The sequence below is a fragment of the Carettochelys insculpta genome, chromosome 3 (assembly GCF_033958435.1).
Source record: "Carettochelys insculpta isolate YL-2023 chromosome 3, ASM3395843v1, whole genome shotgun sequence".
Taxonomy (NCBI): Eukaryota; Metazoa; Chordata; order Testudines; family Carettochelyidae; genus Carettochelys; species Carettochelys insculpta.
Genome location: NC_134139.1, coordinates 65,751,878 through 65,771,764, shown reverse-complemented (window position 1 = coordinate 65,771,764; position 19,887 = coordinate 65,751,878). Strand labels below are relative to the sequence as shown.

Below are 19,887 nucleotides of genomic sequence, written 5' to 3'. Positions count from 1 at the left end.
GTTTGTCCTGCAGCCGTCTTTTTCCTGTCGTGCAACTGCTGGTAGCATCGAACAGCTTAATGAATTTGTCGCTTGCATGCTGAACTCCGTTCTAAATTTGGGTCATTGTCATTGAGAATTTGTGTAGCTCCCTTCAATGCAGTGAAAAATATTGAGAGTGTTTTAGTGTCCGGGAGTTTTTGTGGTTCATCCAATTCTTCCTCCTCCTTTGCTGATAATCTTTCTTTATCCAGCTGAATTAATTTCTCATTAGTCATTTTTTCACCATGTAACAATATCAGGTCTTGAACATCATCTGTGTCTACCTTGTTGAATTCTGCCTGAGTTACCAGTTGCACAACAGAACTTGAATATCTTTCACTTCACCCTCAAACCCACGGAAATCATAAACATATTTTGGCAGTAGCTTTTTCCAAAAACCATTCAGGGTACTTTGAGTAATTTTATTCCACGTAGTTGGGATATTTTCTATAGCCATATTGACACTGTTCTTCCACAACTGCTTGATTGTTCGTTTGTCTTCTGTGTCTGATGCAGCTATGAGATACCTCATCACCTGTTGCAGATAGTAAGCTTTAAATTACCAATGACTCCTTGAGCCATTGGAAGTGGTGATTGGGGGCAGAAAAACCACTCAAATGTTATCGCCATAGTCTTCAACATTGATAGGGTGACTGGGAGCATTATCAAGGATCAGCAGACATTTATTATCCAGATTATTTTGAACACAATATTTAGAGATGAATGATGAAAGTAGCTGGTTATGTAATCAGCAAAAACCTGCTTTGTCACCTATGCCTTTTGATTAGAACGCCAGACCACAGGTAATGATGCCTTGTGTAAGCTTTTAGACGTCCTCAGATTTCCTGAATGAAGAGGCTTCAATTCCACGTCTTCTTCCAAATTTGCACCAGGAAGTAATGTCAGTCGATCCTTCAAGGCCTTGAAACCTGTTCCTTTTGTTTTATCCCTTTGAAATAAAGGTTTGAGAAGGTATTCTTCTCCAGAAGAGTCCCATTTCGTCAACATTAAAGATCTGTTTTGGTGAATATGCACCTTCATCAATTATTCATTGCAGTGTGGCTGGGAAAATGTTAGCTGCCTGAATATCAGCAGATGCTGCTTTGCCTGTAACACGCAGACTGTCATAACCTTAAACACACTTTAAGGCACCCAAACCAACTGTGACTTGCTTTAATCATTACTTCGGCGGCCCCAACTTGCCTCTCTTCCTTGGCTTTCTTCTTCTGGTCTTCAAACAAAGACAGGGCTGTCTCTCTTATGAGGAAGAAGCTCAAGAGCATGTTGCAGTCCTTATGGCTGTCAGTCCAGTGTATTAAAAATCATTCAAGTTTACCCATTATTGCCTCTCTGGCCTTTATTTGATTCAACTTTTAGCTCCACCAACATAAATTTCTGCCATTTTTGTTATCTTTTCTTTCTTCACAAAGATCATATGCACTGTTGATGCCACCAAGTTCATTGCCAAACATGCGTTTCGATTGCTGGCCCTCTTCAATTTTTTTAATAGCTTCAAGTTTAGTAACCACAGATACTGCTTTGCTTGGTGTCTTGGCCTTAATGACAGCTCCTGAGCTTCTGAAGAAACTTTTTCACATCTATGACCCATGAGGATCACAAACAACAAAGATATTTGAAGATTAACATCACTCACAGAGGTTACAAAGCACATTCCAGCATTGAATCAATATATTCAAGTTTAATCGTAGATGAAGGATACTTCATGGCTGTGCCTACACTACATTCCTCTTTCGAAAGATGAATGCAGATGAGGGAAATCCAAAATGCAAATGAGATGCTGATTTACAAATTGCACACTTAATTTGCATAGTCCCATACGATCATTTTTTCTGAAAATTTAAAAAAAAACAACGCAGTATAGGTGAGGTTCTTTCAAAAAAATCCTTATTCCTGAAAAAAATGAGGTTTACAGGATTCTTGTGAAAAACTTATTTTTTTTTTTTTTGGAAGAACCCCACCTGCACTGCTTTTTTTCTTTTTTAAAAAAAAATCTTTCAAAAAAGCAATCAGATGAGATTATGCAAATGAAGTGCAAGATTTGTAAATTAGTGCACTATTTGCATTTTTAATTTCCCTCATTTGCATTTGTCTTTTGAAAAAGGAATATAGTGTAGATGCAACCCTTGAGTTGTTGACTATAAATTTTTGAAAACACCTCGGGGGTGATTTTTTAATGCCAGTACTGAAAATAATCTGTCATCATCACTGTCCACCTTAGGGTCATTTCTACACAGGCCACTTCCTTCAGAAGTGGAATGCTAATACACGGTGTGAAAGATGCAAATTCCCTGTGCCTCATTAGCATAAAGTCACGTGATTTGGCTTTGAAGACCATTCTTCCGGACTCCAAAACGCTGTGTAGACAAGTGCGGCTCCGGGGGGAGGGTGCGGTGCTTCCAGAAGGAAGTCCTTCTTCCCGAAAATTTTTGGGAAGAAGGGGCCTCCAGAAGGAGGACTTCCTTCTGGAAGCCCCCCTGGGGCCGCGCTTCTACACGGTGATTAGGAGTCCGGAAGAACGGTCTTCCGGACTCCAAATCACATAACGATATGCTAATGAGGTGTAGGGAATTTGCAGCCGTGCCTTATTAGCATCTTTCGTTCCATGTATTAGCAGAAGTGGCATGCATAGAAACGGCCTATGTATTCAGGTCTCTGACTGCTTATCTCTTATGCTTTATAATACATCAGTTATATAGAGGGCTGAGGTTTTATTTAATTCCAATATCGGAAGTCTCTCTGCTTGTTTCATTGAAAGGTTGTATTTTAAGAAAATCATACTAGTCAGCACATAGAGTATAACTTGTAGTCATTACAAAGCAACTGTCTTGTCATATTTCTTAAATTATTGCAAGAATGTGTGTTTAAATCAGAGATGGACAGCTATGAATAGTGGGTGGCCTGCATGAGTGGCTCTCCTTCACCTCAGTGGGCTTCCGTAGCCTGCGGCTCACTAACGTTCCACCCGGGATCCTCCTGTGTCCTCCCATACCCCACATCTCTCATGTACTGTAGCCCAGCACTTACCTAACCCTAACCTTCCCTCCCAGCACGCTTGGAGTGTGAGAATGACCTGATTCGCACTCCATCCCAGTTCTTCCCCCTCACTCGCAAAGCTGGAACATTGCCAGTCAGCTGTTCATAGCATTCCCGCTCTGGGAAGGAGGGGGAGAGATTTGTACCACTCCAGAAGTGCGGTGAGGGAAGGGGGAGACGTGGGGTTCTGGCGTCCCAGTATGCAAGAGACATGTGGGGGAAGATAGCAGCCAGGGATCCGCAGGTAGTTGCCCACCACCGGTTTGAACATTAATACAAAGCATGAATGGTTGGCAGGAATTTAAGTCAAAATCTTCCATATGCTCATGAATTTGAGGGGTAAATGATCGCTTAGTCTCCAAGCCCATTCATATATTTTCCTCTTTGCTGGGATTTGAAAAGGAAAAAGAAAGAAAAAAAAAAGTCCTGCAAATCATAGTTTTCTGTTTTATATTGGGACATCATGTCCACTTGGAAACTGTACTTGTAAGATGTTACCTAAGGCACTAGCTGTGAATATTTAAATAACTTCTGTAGCACCATCTGTAACTTTTTAAAATTTTGAATCATCCAAGGGGGGGTGATTCAAAAAAACAAAGTGGATCTCTTTTCTAAAAAAAATTATGTAAATCTCCATTTCTCCTGCCATTCTTCCCCATAGGCAGGATATTCAAGCAAAGAGTGTTCCCCTTATTGGATGAGCCATTGTTCTGTATTTGCCAAAAGAAAATAATAGGCATAGTGTAGTAACTGAATTTTATTTTATTTTATTTTATTTTATTTTATTTTATGTTGAAATTTTCCATTCTTGGTCTCATGGTCAGTTTGTTAATTTGGAACGTCTGAGGAAAATCTCTTTAGCTGTTTGAGTTACTGATGAAGGAATAAAATAATCTTTCCATTTAAAAGAAGAATAGCTCAAAAATTGCAGAACTCCAGGGACTGCAACCAGCAACACCATCAGCCCCAGGGCCGGGGGGACCATAGGAGCTGGCAGGGGATGGAGCCCCACCTGGCTGCTCTAGCGCTTGACTTGGCCGGGCCAGGGAACCCCAGCAGCCCATGGGCTGAGAGTCGGCAGCTGCAGATCCAGCCCCAGATGGGAGAAGCCAGGGTGGGGCTGGTGCCAGGTATATGAGAGTTCCAGTTTAAGGAATACCGGATAATAAGGAGTTTACTGTACTAAAAAGGTACAATTGAACTTGCTAAATACCAGATCCTTAACAATTTTTGTGATATCTAAAGGCATCCGGTTCCAGTGAACGAGGTGAGATATTAACATAGCTGAGCTAAATATTCGTACAAAACAAAGTAGCAGGAATATAGCACTTTAACAAAGCGATTTATTTGGTGATGAGCTTTCGTGAGACGTACCCACTCTGTCCCATGAAACCTCATCACCGAATAAATTATTTTGTTAGCCTTTAAAGTGCTACATTGCTGCTGTTTTGTTTTGTTGGGGTACAGACTAACACGGCTACCTCTCTGTAAATATTCATAGCTATTTATCAAACTGAATTTACAAGTTTTGTAGTTATGTATTATTCTAAATGTCCCCAAAATCTCTCAGGGAAATTAATATCTGCAGTGTTGTTCACATAGCCCCCAGAGCTTCAGAAGGGGCCCTTTAATAATGGAGAGAGCATTACCCGTTGTAAAAATAGTTTTGTTCTTTATGAAGGGTGTTGTTTAAAACAGCATTTTTAAGTTATGAATCCACCAGAACGTCTTGTAAATGCTATGTCTCCAAGGGCACACTTCAAAAGGAAGGTTTAGGAAATATTCAGGAAAGTCAAAAATCAGGATTACCATAGAAAGCGTCACAGCCTTCGCTATATGACGTTATCCAAGTTACTAATCTGTATCTGAATTATATAGAACAGTTTTGACTGGTTCAATATTTTACAGACTTGGGCGACTGCACCCATTTAGTTGTAACTATGAAAAAATGCATGAAGTGTTTTAGGGTTCCTCCAAGTTCTGCATCTCTGTCAGCCCATCTGTTACACCCTACGTTAACAAGACCAGAAGCTTTTGTTTTAAAAGTTTCCTAGTAACACATGCATCCTAATCTAGGTATTTCTTTTCACTTAAAGGAATTCCTTCAATGGACATCACACCACTTGAGAAAGAGAATGAGGTGCTTACAACTACAGACTTGCTGCGTGATGAAGATGCTGATGAGACAAATGCAAATTTTCAGCAAAAGCAACAAAAACAGACTTTGCAGTCCCTCTTTTCCCTGCTTCGAGAAGAGTTTGAGAGCATGGACTCGAGGATTCTTCCTCTTTGTCTCCATCAGGTATCTCATGTATCAGCACATTGTTACATATGATTATATTTTATACTGTGTTTTATCCTAGAACTTGTCCTTGCTCGAAAAACAAACTTCGATGCATTAGACGACACATGCTAATGTTCTGTTGTAGACAAGTCAGTGTGTCATTTTCAGTTGTGTTTCATGGTTAAAGAAAAACCTAAGGCTGCATCTACACTAGCAAGTTCTTTTAAAAATAACAACTAGTACTTTTCCGAAAGAACCTGTGGAGCATCTACGCACAAAATAAGCACTTTTGATCTGAAATCAAAAGAATGCAGCACTTTTACCTGCAACCCTCTTCCTCTGCCAGATGAGGAAGAATGCCTTTTTCTGAAAGATTGTTTTGGAAAAAGTTTGTAGATGCCCTGGGGGTCCTTTTTTTCAAAGGATCAGTCCTCATGGTGCTAGATTTTTTAATCCCCAGACCGTTCTTTCGGAAGAGCTGGGGCTTTGTGAATGCTCTCTATCGAAAAAGTGGATCAATATTTATTATCCACTTTTTTGTGTGTGGACGCACTCTTTTGAACAAAGTATTTTCAGAAGAGATCTTCTGGAAGAACTTCTTTCAAAAGATCACTGTCATGTAGACATAGCCTCGGGGTGTGGGGGAGGTTACATGTTAAAATTTCAAATGTAGGATTTTAACATGTATGTTAAACCACTTCTCTTTTATGGATATGGTCCCAGAATTTGATACACACTGTTGTGTAATGGATTAGTTCCCTAAATAGCATTTTAATCTGGAAATACTCTTATTGCAGGCTTTGTTTCCAGCATGAGTTCAGTGTATGTGTAGTAAGGATTGCTGTTATTCCATTGAAGGTGTTTTTTTATCCCATTAGCATGTGCTGATGAAACTTCTTCCATGTAACCTGTCAGTGCACTCACTGTCTTAGTTCTACATCAGACCAAGGGAATGGGCAGTATTGTAAGATGTATAGCTGTGGATTTGAAAAATAAGTGAGAATTAATATGCAGCTGTTTATTTGTACCAACAGGCTAGTGGCTTTGCTCCACCACAAAAGGTTTGACTCTAATGTAGCATAGATATGTGGCTATGACCTTTTGCATTATCATACTTAGCTCATCAGTGTTGTTTCTCTGAGTGATGGTTCTACATATTGACCGAAAGGATGGATGTATTTTCAGGGGATCACTTTAGCTTTCTTTTTCTTGTGGTGTCTGACAACGCTGCTTGACAGTCCTATTTTTTTGCCACCATTGTTGTAAACAGTGTGTCTGTCTTCTCATTTGGAACGGTCTTCAGTTAGTTTCTGTGACGCAGTGGTTCCTTTGCTGCCGCGTTGCCCCTTGTTCTGATTGACATAACTGATCAAAAGGTGTAATAAATAAAGCGGGGGCCACAAATAGATATTAAAATATTTTACTGGCACTTTACCTTAGCAGTGGAATTTTGAATTTTTAAAAATGGTGATTCAGTGAAAAATTTCTATTTCTTGCATTCCTTATGTATATCAAAGATTGTTAGCAGAAATGTAGTCTCTTACCTGAAACAGAATCTAAAGTTTGTGCTAGGTCACGAATGTCAACACCATATAAAGAAGGCAGTGTAAGTAGTGCAGAGATCTCACCGAATAAATATTAATGAATTTATTCTCCTAACACCTACCTGAGTATGTAAGCAAGTAAATTCTAGTTGTTGTTCTACATATGAGACAACTAAGGCTAAAAGAGGCAGATTGTCTCAAAATCATGCAGGAAGCCTCTGGCAGAACTGAGAATAGAATCTGTTGACTCCCAGTTCTGTGTCATAACCACAAGACCAGCCTTCCTTTCTGAGAAAAGTGAAGCAAGCCCCAGTAAAAATAATTGAAGGAAAGTAAATAAATACTTAAAATATTGACTATGGGATATTTTTATTAAGCTGGATAAAGTGAAGTGGTTGAAGAACAAAGCTTTCATCTTCTTGTGAAATAAGCACTAATTAGAAAATCGTCTTTTTTGGAGTGGATTAATCTCTCGTAAATGGCCTAATTTGGATTTACTAATACAGCCTCACAATAACTTGTATATGTAGTGTGTTTCTATAATTTTCTAATAGGAAGGACCTTGACATCTCACAACTGTTCACTCAGTATAGAATTAATTGTAATCACTTTTTGTTTCATACTAACAAGTGCAATTTAAAACCAATTCCTATATTACAAAATCATTACAGCATTTAAATTCAGAGTGGTATAATAGAAAAATTACAACATTTTTTCAAGAGAACAGTATGCTAGAGTGTGTAAAAAGGATTAAGCTTAATTAAATAAAACATTATCCTTTTGACGTTTAACTCTAGAACATGCTCTTCAGATTTGGAGGCGTGTGCATACAATTTGTTTCGGCCATTGCTAGCCAAATAATATAAAAATATACCTTGAGTGGTTGCAGAAATTCCTTGGAGTACTAGTCCAGGCAGCAGCCAGGGTATTTTAAAAAAAAAAAAAAAAAAAAAAAAAAAGGGCTTAGGAATTACCTGTTGATTACTTTTTAGAGATCTTGGCCCAAAATAGAATAATGGGTCAGAGAGTTAGGAACACACATTTTGTAATCAAAGCTCTGCTACTTGCTTTGTGCCTTGGGAAAGCAACCGAGCACTTTTCCACAGTGCCCACAAATTGTGGGTCTTTAAATTTTTGACAGTTCAACTTGAGTCACTCCAAAATTTTCAGTTAATGACCACCTATAGTTCTAGTAGAAATCAGTTGAAAGGCCAAATGCTACATGTCTCCAATTGCATGCTCAAATGTTAAAGCACTTACAATTTGTGGACTCTTCTCAAAAATTTAACCTTAAGCCTTCTATGCCAGTTGTTAAATAGGAATAATGCAAACTCTCAAGGCTTTTGAAGATTATGGAACATTTGTTAAGGCTTTTGAAATTGTTAAGGTCTGTATAATTGCTGAATATTTGTGTTTACTTTTGAGCTTTTATGCTTCAGCTTGATTAAATAAAACACCTTATTATTCTAGAGCTCTACAGGAAAGTTTGCAGAGGTACTGTGAACATTTTGCCTGTCTCTCAGAAATACACTTAAGATATTAATATCTCTGATTCAGAAGTTGTGTTTTCAGTCAAAAATGTTTGCTTTTCTGCACCCTTGGATTCTGTTAGTCTAGTTTCCATTGCTGTTGGAATCGACTCTGGTCATTTCCATAAAACTCCAAACCACCAGCTCAGAAACTGAACATCCCCAAACCTGCGTACACCTAACCTCTGGCCAGTCGATTTCAGATACAAAGTTCTAGATACAGCCATTGCAAAGCTACAACTGACGCATCGGAAATTGACTTTTGTGACTGTCTTCACAAGAAGGTCGATGGTGATAGTGAGGAGTACAGGGGATCAACTGCTATTCCCAGGCAGATAGCTTTTGCAGGTTTTTAACAGGTGCACAAAACTGAACTCCAGAAGATGGACCCTGAGTGGGTCCATCTTCACAGAAGTGTAGACAATGAGAAATCTAATAGTTCGATGTAGTTAAGGAGATGCCTGGGGTCATGCAGGCTAGTTAAATGGACTGTAATAGAGCAGTGTCCATACAGTTTTAAGTGCAAGAGATTAGTCCCCTATGGAAATGCCAGACAAATGGATCCCTTTATTTGATGAACACAGAAATACTCTCTGTGTTCCACATCTATCCTAGTCTGGCATCTGGACCTTCTGTCTGGGAGCTCTGCTGCTGCTAAATACTTGTAGTTCTGGTTTCCCAGTGCCAATTGAAAGTCTATTGCTACATAGTAACATACCCATTTTAGTAAACTCTGCATTAAACAGGTATTCTGTTTTTGAAATGTACATTGATTTTGTATCTTGGTTTTATTTATTTGCATGTTCATGTTCTGTTACACAAAGTTTCTCATAAAACTCACTGGTGAGTATCATAAGCAGTGTCCCCTGTAAGCTGAGCGCTCAGGCGGTCACGTTGAGAGATTGAGATGCCATCTAGCTCAGTAGCAGGGTGCCCATAGCTAGCAGCATGTGTTTCCGTGGAGGTGCACATCTGCACATGCCATGGTGCATATCACAAAGTTCATTCTGCCCATGGATGGAAGAAAAGAGAGAGGGAACATTGATCATAGGCCCACTGCTCTGCAAAACTAGGAGCTGTTTGTGCCCACATGTGGGAAGATTTAGCACTTTTAACTGGTGCTGTAGCACCTCTTGCTTTTAACTCCCGAACTTTCCACTTCAGTCCCCAGTGTATTGGTGAGATGAGGGTCATCACTACGGTATTTAGTGTCAGATTGCAAACTGGTTGAGTTTCAAGGATTAGAGATTAACCTAACCTCTCGGTTTCTTTTTTCTTTTTGCATTAATCCTGTCAGATAAGGTCTGCTTTGAGTCTTCTCCCTCCAAAGCATTCTGTTCAATGCCATATTCTCTGTAATACTGTATACTGACCCTGTAGTCCTTTGTTGTTTCCTCACGTCTTTGGTTAACTTGTCTGCCTTTTTATTTTTCCTTAGATAACAGACTCTGGCTCAGAACTGTGTCTTACATGACCAAACCATCTGCGCCTGCACTCCCTCATATTTTGGTTTGTGGGTGTTTGTCAGAGCTGCTTCCCCACTCTGATGCTCTCAGTGCAGAAAGTGGGGGTCCACTAAACCTTAAAAGTGCCTTGCCTATAAAGGTTCTGCTTAAAAAACTCCCCAAGGTCACAGATTCTCAGACCCTGTGCAGGAGGCTGGGAGTGTAGCTCCCATCACCCAAGTGGGGGAAAAAAATTAACCCAGGAGGACACACTTGGGTTGTCTCCCTGTGGAATAAGCCTCTGACTCTTTACCTTCCCTTAGGTGAGAGAGCTTGGAAACAAAGAGCTGTAATCTGATAGCTGACCTTTAGTCTAAGGCATAAATATATACAGACCCTTCTCTAGGACACAGGGGTCAAATCAATGCCGTAAAGAAAAGTAAGTTATTCACAAAATGAGAGAAAACACTCAGACTTTGGTTGCAATACAGAGAATTACTTTCCTGGGAAGTTACAGAGTACAGGGGAAAGAAATCTGTAATCAGAGCAACTCCACACCAATTTCAAAATCACAAATAACCTGATCAGCAACAAAGGGTCCTGTGGCACCTTATAGACTAACAGAAAAGTTTTGAGCATGAGCTTTCGTGAGCACAGACTCACTTCATCAGATGCTGGTCTTGGAAATCTGCAGGGCCAGGTATAAATAAGCCACCAGATCAACTGCTGGTAGTAAGCCTCACCCTTGCTGACTGAGCTAATCTTGTTATCCCCACCCTTGCTCTGGCCTATATATACCTGGCCCTGCAGATTTCCAAGACCAGCATCTGATGAAGTGAGTCTGTGCTCACGAAAGCTCATGCTCAAAACTTTTCTGTTAGTCTATAAGGTGCCACAGGACCCTTCGTTGCTGTTACAGATCCAGACTAACACGGCTACCCCTCCGATACTAAATAACCTGATTGTGTCTGTCTAAACATTTCCATTCTACTTATATATAGATGGTCAGGATATTTACTGGATTCATTCCAGCTGCTTAGGAGGAATCATTTCTCTCTTTCCCCTATGCATCACCCATGAAGACGAAGACCCCTTAGGCTACGTCTACACGTGCACCCAACTTCGAAATAGCTTATTTCGATGTTGCGACATCGAAATAGGCTATTTCGATGAATAACGTCTACACGTCCTCCAGGGCTGGCAACGTCGATGTTCAACTTCGACATTGCTCAGCCCAACATCGAAATAGGCACAGCGAGGGAACGTCTACACGCCAAAGTAGCACACATCGAAATAAGGGAGCCAGGCACAGCTGCAGACAGGGTCACGGGGCGGACTCAACAGCAAGTCGCTCCCTTAAAGGGCCCCTCCCAGACACACTTTCATTAAACAGTGCAAGATACACAGAGCCAACAACTAGTTGCAGACCCTGTATATGCAGCACGGACCCCCAGCTGCAGCAGCAGCAGCCAGAAGCCCTGGGCTAAGGGCTGCTGCCCACGGTGACCACAGAGCCCCGCAAGGGCTGGAGAGAGAGTATCTCTCAACCCCCCAGCTGATGGCCGCCATGGAGGACCCCGCTATTTCGATGTTGCGGGACGCGGATCGTCTACACGTCCCTACTTCGATGTTGAACGTCGAAGTAGGGCGCTATTCCCATCCCCTCATGGGGTTAGCGACTTCGACGTCTCGCCGCCTAACGTCGATTTCAACTTCGAAATAGCGCCCAACACGTGTAGACGTGATGGTCGCTATTTCGAAGTTACTGCCGCTACTTCGAAGTAGCGTGCACGTGTAGACGCAGCTCTAGACTGCAATTGTTCTCAGTTCAAAAGGGTTCTCTTCCTCCCATTGGGTTACCTGACTGAGAGCCCTGTTAACCCTTTAGTGTTACTCATTCATGAGTGTTAATTTGGGTCAGTCACTAAGTATAATCTCCAAAGTTGCGTTTCTGTGTAATGGATTATTTGCTTCTTTTTTGCCCTACTCTTAGCACCGGGCTATTAAAACTGAATGGGCTAGTTTTATAGACTTTTCCTTTCAGTCTTATTGGTATTTTCCTGTCACATGATATACTACCTCTCTCCCTCCACTTGAGCAAAGTGTTTATTAATGTAGCCCTCATTTCATCCTTCCATTTCCAAATTTTCCTAGATTCTGGAACCCAGCTACTCAAAACTCTTATTTTTAATATTGTCTGTCCCTTTAGTTTCAAGGATAGTTCTTCAGTGTTCATATTATTGAAATTACTTACTATATACTCTGTTTTTCCCCTGCTTATTTTAAGGCATGTCTCTCAGATAGACCAGTGTAATCTCTGTTAAAATTATGTGATCTTCTGAAGTATTACTTCAAGTAATGAGCCTTCCCTCCTTACTTATTTTTTCCTCATACTCTGAGTACCTGTCCTTGGCAATATTTTGATTTCCAGATTAAACCCGAAATGATTCTGTGTATTCTGTATGGAAGAGGCAGAGTACATTGGCTTCCTGTATCTAACTGCCAGTTATGATTTTCTTTATTTTTACATGCATGGATTAGGTCAGCCCTCTTCTAGCAGAACAGTCTTAAAATGCTCTCTCACTATGTTGCTCATTATTTTTCTTTGGCGGAGTTGTCACTTAAAGGTCATGTTTAACCCATTCTGTTACAGCAAAGTCACTACAAGAGGCAAAGTCTTGAGTTGGTTCATCCTCCTAAAATCTATACTGCTGGTCACAGAGCTGCAGGCTAGTTTCCTTTTGTGTCTGTTGTCATGCTGACGGGTTGGGTTTTTGTTTGCTTGACTATGAAGAACCTGGGCACAATGAATTGAGGAAAGATAGATTTTAGATTTGTACAGAGGATCAGCCAGATATAAGAGATTGGGAGAGAGAACCCGAAGAGAAAGTACGTGGGTCCTGTAGTTGTACAGAAAGTAGTTTTGCCAGCTCTTTCAATTTTATCACAAGTCCTTGAACAGTTAATAGTTTTAAAGCCCCTGCTCCTCAAGTCCTGTGCTTTACATGAGAATTTCAACTTTCACTTTAAAAAAAAAAAAGAGTTTTGGCCTCTGTAGTGTGGAAAAAAGCTTTACAATTCAACCACACTGTAATCTATAAACTCAAACTGGAAGATAATTTAAAAGGGCCCATATCTTCTTAATCTTTCTTGAGGCACAACTCATGATTTCTAAATGCTTGGTGTTTGCAGTGCTGTGAAAGAGACCATAAAGAAAGCGGTTATACGGGTTGAACCTCCCAAACCAGCATTCTCTGGTCCAGCAACAATCCTTTGTCCGGGGAGACCACAGATGTTACTGGACCAGAGACCCTGGGTTGGGAGGTTAGTAGGGGGAGTTTGGACACCTTGGGCAGGGACAATGGCCGGGTCCATGGCCACACCGGCAACCTGTCCATGGCAGCTGCAAGTACTCATGGGGCTTGGGCCAGGCCAGCAGCCTGGCCAGGGCCAAACACTGGCCTCCACACTGCTGGAGCCATGCCAGTGCCCACAGGGTAGTGGGCCATGTCCAGCAGTCTAACTGGGGCTAGAGCTGGCCTCTTCAGCCAGCAGCCTGAGATGCCTATACAAGGTCTGGGCAGGACGTAAAGAGTCCCCTGGGCTGGAAGTGTTGGGGACAGGGGGGACAGCAGCAGGGCAGCACACTGGGTGGCTGAAGCAGGGGACCTCCCTTCATCTGGCAAATTCCCTCATTTGGGATAAGTCAGGTCCCAAAGGTACCAGATAAGGGAGGTTGCATCCTCTACCTGTGGTCTGTGATTGGCAGCATTTTTTCACCAGCTTTAAAGATCTCTCTCTAAAGCTTGCTCTTACCTTGTATGTCAGGGCACTGACCCTTCACAAAGTATTCCCCATTTAGCGGACTATGCTGTAACATTACTCAAAAATTCCTTCTCCACAGTGATTTTACTTTCTGAGGATCTGGGGAAGTAATGTCAGGTAAAAGAAGCTGGACTCTGACTCCCTGCATGTAAGCAAATGTGCTCCATGGAGACTGCCATAACAAAGTTCTTTGTTGTATAATCACATAAGCATAAAAACCCATTTGTTTAACACCATGGTGTCCAACATTTCAAAACCCTAGCCACAGGCAGCTGTTTGGCTGGTTGAAGGTGGCTAGTTGGCCTGAACAATAAATATATTTTCAGACTAATGTGGCTAGTTTGCTATAACAGTAGCCACTGTAGTGACTACTGCCTCAGAACTGATTAGACACCAGGGGTTTACCAGGTCTAGAACCCAACTAACATTTGAGCTTATCAGATTCCATGAATATAAGCAAAAGGTGTAGAATTTATTACTTGTATGGTCTTGTCAGTTTTTATTGCTTCATACTCACTCACATACTCTCTAAGACCCAAATAGTCATCTAGAAAGCCAAACATACACATACACATACACACACACACATACGTATACGCAAATGAATGACATACGAACTCTTGAAAAATAAGTGTTATACATGTATGGCCGTTATAAAGAATCAGGGAATTGTAATGTGAAAAATTTCTTTACCTTTTTCCTTCACAGATAGCTGAAGCCTACGTTCAGGAGGAGGAATGTATCCTTTCTTTGATCAAAATTAACAGTACTCTGTTTTGTAAAAAATGTAAATTGGCATTGTAATCAAAACTGGAAAGGAAAATAGACATTGGTAGTTCACAAGCTGTGGATCAGGGATAGGAAAAGGTCAATGTGCTATGTTTTATACATGAGTGAGCCTGCAGTGTGTTCTTTCTGCTGTGCATTCTTAGCCAGCTAGCTGGAGGACAGCTAAAGAAATGAATCTGCATTCCAAAGCTGTACCAATATAATTGGTAATGCCATTGCAGAAACAAAGACATAAGCAAAATAGTTGTATGCTTCCAAGAAACCGCCTGTTTTACTTAAGAAATAAATCATCTTCTATTAGACATTAAGAATATGCCTACTCCAAATGGGATATAGGTCTTAATTTATAAAAATATCTCTATAGTGATTGGGGGCTCTGGATGTGTTCTGCTGTCCTCTACATCAGGATAGTAATAACTGGTGCACTGTGTAGAATGAGAATTTGTGGGTAACAAAAGCAAACCAATAATGTGTGATTTTTTTTTTTTTTTTTTTTTTGCCACCTAAATATGTTTTGGTCAGGTGTCACAGTGGGATGCTGCTTATTGCTGTGGTTATTCAAACCCCAAATAGTTGCTTCTTGGAACAGCTAGTTTTGGGGAACACATGGGGAGAACTTACTCTTAACACATTCCTAAATAAAACGCACGGCTTGGTTCAAGAAGTTAAGCTAGTTATAGGCTATGGTATATTCACTAAGTTAATTTTATCTAGGAAGGTTTGATCATCCTAAAACCTGGTACTATGATGATATGATTTAGGAAATATGGCTTTTCTAAAATAAATAAATAAATATTTTTTAAAAGAAAGTTTTTAGAAACTAAAGAAATATAAATAAAAATACAGTTGTGGAGTCTGCTTAAGTATATCAAATTACTCACTGAACTTATGCATATCCTTAAGCAAAAAAGAAAGCAGAAGGGAATTTAAAAATCATTATGATTAAATCACAAAATATAAGAGTTCTGGGGTCCCCAAGCACTGCACCCCATCCACAGGAGTGACACTCACTCAGCAGCTAGAACCAGAAGTTTATTAGTCAACAAAAGCACAGCATGGCGCAGAGGTGTCAGTACAGCAGGCAGAGACAGTCATTCCAATCCATCTTGGGTAGAGGAGCCCGAGGGGAGCCCCATCGGGGGTCTAGCCTCCTCTCAGCCCAGGCTAGCTGCCTTCCCTCTCCCTCCCCCTTCTTCCAACTGCCACCTGCTGATTCAAAACCCAGTTCAGCTCCTTGCTCTTTGTTCAGGGACAGAAGTGTTACCCGCCACTTAGGTTACAGCCCCAGGGGTCATCCTTAGCTGCAGTGAGCTGCTCCACCTGTCACACACAGATCCAGCCTGACTCTCTCACACACACATAGACATGCCCCCCCCCACTCCATCACAACAAGATTTTTATTTAAGCCCCAGAAAGTGTTCTTCCAAAAATGAAAATCTAGCGCAAGTGAAACTAAGCTATATTTAGGAAGAGAACAATTCTGAAAATAGTGTAAAGCTAATATTTAAAATAGGTTTTTACCATCTTGAGAATTACTTTTAGTTATTCAGAAAGAAAGAAAAAGAGGAAGAGATGTAGGGGCATGGAAAATATTCGTCAGGGTGCGAGATTAAAAGATTAGGGCTATTGAGTTTACAGAGAAGATATTACAGAAGTATCATATAGAGAAAAACCACATGCGTGCTCATGTTTGGTACGAGAAGAATGCTTCAAATTGGAAAGCAATACACTTAAAGCTAGTCTAGGAAGTGCATTTTTAGCACCGTTCTTAATGAACCTGTGGAACTCAATAACACAAGAGACTGAGACAAAAAAATTAGCATAGTTCAGATCAGGATTAGACATTTATATCAACAGTAAAGGCTGTTAAAATTCCATTCGTCATTCCCACCCCAGAGCTTGCACCTCCTGTCTCAACCCAGTGATAGTGAGTAAGGGCTGTGGACAGCAAATGATGGGGAGGAGGGAAATGGAGAGGGCCGGGCCTCAAGGAAGAGGTAGGGTCTTGGGGCTTTCCCTGACATTTAAGAAGTGATCTTGAAAGTTAAAAGATTGGAGACCACTGCTGTAAAAAAAAAAAAATATTAAATTTCAAATTTCATACCACAAAATGTAAAAAAAAATTTTTTTTGCTTTTCAATGTGTAGGGGTACAAATTGAATTTTTTGTTAAAGGGGAGGTGGATGGTAGTAAAGAAGAGGTGGGGGATGTGAGGGTTTCTCAAAAATCAGAAAGGGGGTGTGATGCTGAAAAGTTTGGGAATCTAGGCAGACACAAAATACACTTGACATCTTTGGAAGCGAGTGGCTCCGTTTAAACAATATTTGCCTTGGTTTTTAGGTTTTTTTTTTTTGAGTAAGTACACATAAATGTATAAGGTACCTGCACTTAGAAACTCATTGGTGAGCAAAAACACTTTCTCAGGGTCACAGGTTGTGGAAAGATGATGATAATATAATAAAAGAATCTTTTATGCTGTTTTAGGAAGTTTTTTTCCAACAGCTTCAGGTTTATTTTAGTTTTAATAATTTATTCAAGTCTGTTAGAGTGCTGGTCTCACATGTATTTTGGTACTTGCGTGTCAGGTTTCAGTCATAGAGCTAGACTGTCCTTTTGAATGAGGCATCAAATATACATATGTTCCAATATGTCCATCTGTATCTGTATTTTTCTTTAACCTTCCATTCAGATGAGAAGGCAATGAAGTTCATTCAGCTTGAACGACTATATCACGAGCAGCTGCTTGCAAATCTTTCTTCCATTCAGGAGCAGTGGGGTAAGTACAGTGTGTTCTAATGTGGTGTAGAGTAGAGTTCTCTTTTAAATAAAGCATATGGAACTTGTTCTGTCTTTTTAAATAATAGAAAAGATATTTTACCAGTCAATATTGTATTGCAAAACAAAAGTAACATTTTCACCAGAACCTTTCAGAGCAGTTATGAGAAAATAATTCTTTCCTTGGATTTTTCTTTTATGTTTGTGGGGAAAAAAGGCATGTGTAAAGGGTCATTCTTTATCTTGGTCAGTTTCTGTATTTTGAATTCTCTGCCATGGTTGATTCTTATATTCTCGGGTGAAACTGGTGTGACATATCTTTTGTTATTTGAAAACAGCATAACTTGTCATGTCATGAGATTATGCTTTTTTGCCTACCTCTTTGCAATTGTAAAGCATGCACAGAGCAAATTTGTTTCATTGATTTTAAAAAAACAAAATTAGGCTTGAACATGTTTTACCATGCACAGTAGAAGCTTGATTATCTGGCATCCCTGGGGAACAGGGGATGACAGATAACATTTTCTGGACAGTTGAGTGAGGCCTCTGGCCTTGCTCAAGCTGTGCAGCTGCCACCTGTCCCTACTCCACCAGCCTGGCCAAGAGTACTAGTTAACCAAATGTGCCAGTTATCCGATTTCTAGACAACATGGTTTCTACTGTATGCTAGTCTCTTTGGCATCTGTTTTTATGGCTAAGAACATGCTAATTTTTGTAGGAATGCAGCTACAGCTATTTGTGTTTAATTTAGAAACAAAGTGGAAAACATCAGTGCCCAGTAAAGCTACAACGCTGAGGAATTCAGCTAAAGGACTTAACCGTGAAGAGCTAGAAAATCTTGCTAAACTTTGTACATCACATCGAGAGTAAGTATAGAAACTTTATTACTTTAGCAGGTGTAAGTGTACTTACTTTTTATTTGTATGGCAGATATATTAAATGGATTCAACTACATTCCCAAAAATAAAAATTTCAGCAGTTGATTAAATTGGATCAAAATCATTGCACAGCTAGAAGACAGGTTCTGTCCTTTATAGGATATGTTTGTTTTGATCTGCAGTGAGAACACTTTGTTACTTCTCAAAGTGGATTAATATTGTTAAAAGACTTTGTACAGACTCAAATTATTTGACAGACTGAATACTTGAAGGGCTAATACTGCAGTCACGTTGCTGCCTTCTTTTGCTGAACCTGCGAGGATTCAGTTGGTCAAAATTGTCCTTTACTCTCCAAGTACACAGTTATGATAAGTCATATTAGGGTAGTAATCCTCATGTCCAGTGTGATACAATGTTGCGTGGGTTAAGAACCTTACTCATCAGTCTGAAACAAAACAGCAGATGAAATCCATGTCCTGTGGAGATTCCAGATTCTACAGCAGTGGTTTTCAACCAGTGTGCTGTGAAATTTCATGCATTTCCCCTTGCCACCACTCTTTGCAGAGGATCACCTCCTCTCTGGAGCCTCCTCTGCTCTCACTCAACCCACAAGCATTTGAGTAACCACTGAAATTTTCAGCAGTTATTTGATTATTCAGCATCCCTAGCAGGGCACACGTTCATTTGCCTGTCCTTTTTTTGACCTGTTGAAGATGGTGTGTTCTGTAGTGCATATGAAACATTAATGCATTTGAAACTTATTTAGCTTGTTGTTTGCACTACTGTGTTGCAAATCTCTCTAGGGAGACTGTAACTGTAGTAAATGTAAGTAAATACAAAGTTTATGAGCAAATGATTCAGTTGAGAAAGCGGGAGTGCCGTGTCATTGTTCGTCTCATTGAAATGTGACGTTACTGAAAAGGTGGAGAGTCACTGCTCTATAGCTTGATGTGATTATTTGATTGTGTTCTGGCAAGACACAAACACACAATTCAAATATTAAAAAAAAAAATAATCCGTGATAAGCACTTCAAAAGTTTCAAGCTTAGAGTTTGGTCCTGGCAGTACTAGAATGTTGACGAAGCACACTAGTGACTTGCACTTTAACCATAGCATAATTCCTACCCTGGCTTGCCTTTAGCAAGTCATTCAGAAAAGATTAATCATATCAATTGGTGTTTAACAGTTGGATCCCGTACAAGCCAAGATATTTAGACATGAGAGTTAAGCAGAAAAGTTATCTTTTTTTTCTTCTCTTTTCTATACTGCTTGGGAGATGCCCTCCTATTTTAGAGATTTTCTAGTGCCATTGGGAAGAATTACACTACAGAGACCTTCTTCACCCAGAGCAATTACGGTGTTTGCCATCCATATATAGAGCCATAGAAATATAGGATAGGACTGGACTTAGAGAAGTCATTAAGTTCAGCCCCTGACTATACCTGACAAGTGTTTGTTCATCCTGTTTTTGAAAACCTTCAGTGGAGATTCCACAGCCTCCCTTGGAAACCTTATTCCAGATCTTCACTATTCCGCTAGTTAGAAAGCTTTTCATACTATCCAACCTAAACCTTTGAAGCTGCAGATTAAGCCCATTACTGCGTGTCCTACTTTCAGTGGATGTGGAGAGCAATTGATCACAGTCCTCTTTGTAGTTTGATAACTATTATTTGGTTATGGTTTTTCAACCAGTTATGCACCCACCTTACAGTAATTTCACATGGGCTATCTTTCTGTAGATTG

General features: G+C 40.2%; 2 protein-coding genes across 17 annotated transcripts in view; both read left to right on the top strand.

The window, feature by feature from the left end:
* Positions 1-19,887, top strand: part of SCCPDH (saccharopine dehydrogenase (putative)) — a 406,234-nt gene that overhangs the window by 260,791 nt on the left and 125,556 nt on the right. The window lies entirely within an intron of this gene.
* The window catches only part of CNST (consortin, connexin sorting protein), a 104,418-nt gene that overhangs the window by 37,351 nt on the left and 47,180 nt on the right, over positions 1-19,887 (top strand). For all 16 annotated transcript variants that reach the window (XM_074990044.1, XM_074990042.1, XM_074990054.1 and 13 more), the window contains 4 exons: positions 5,172-5,377; positions 14,411-14,441; positions 17,181-17,267; positions 18,018-18,132. In XM_074990044.1, coding sequence (XP_074846145.1) covers positions 5,172-5,377; positions 14,411-14,441; positions 17,181-17,267; positions 18,018-18,132 — 439 coding nt within the window. The remainder of the gene's footprint in view (positions 1-5,171; positions 5,378-14,410; positions 14,442-17,180; positions 17,268-18,017; positions 18,133-19,887) is intronic.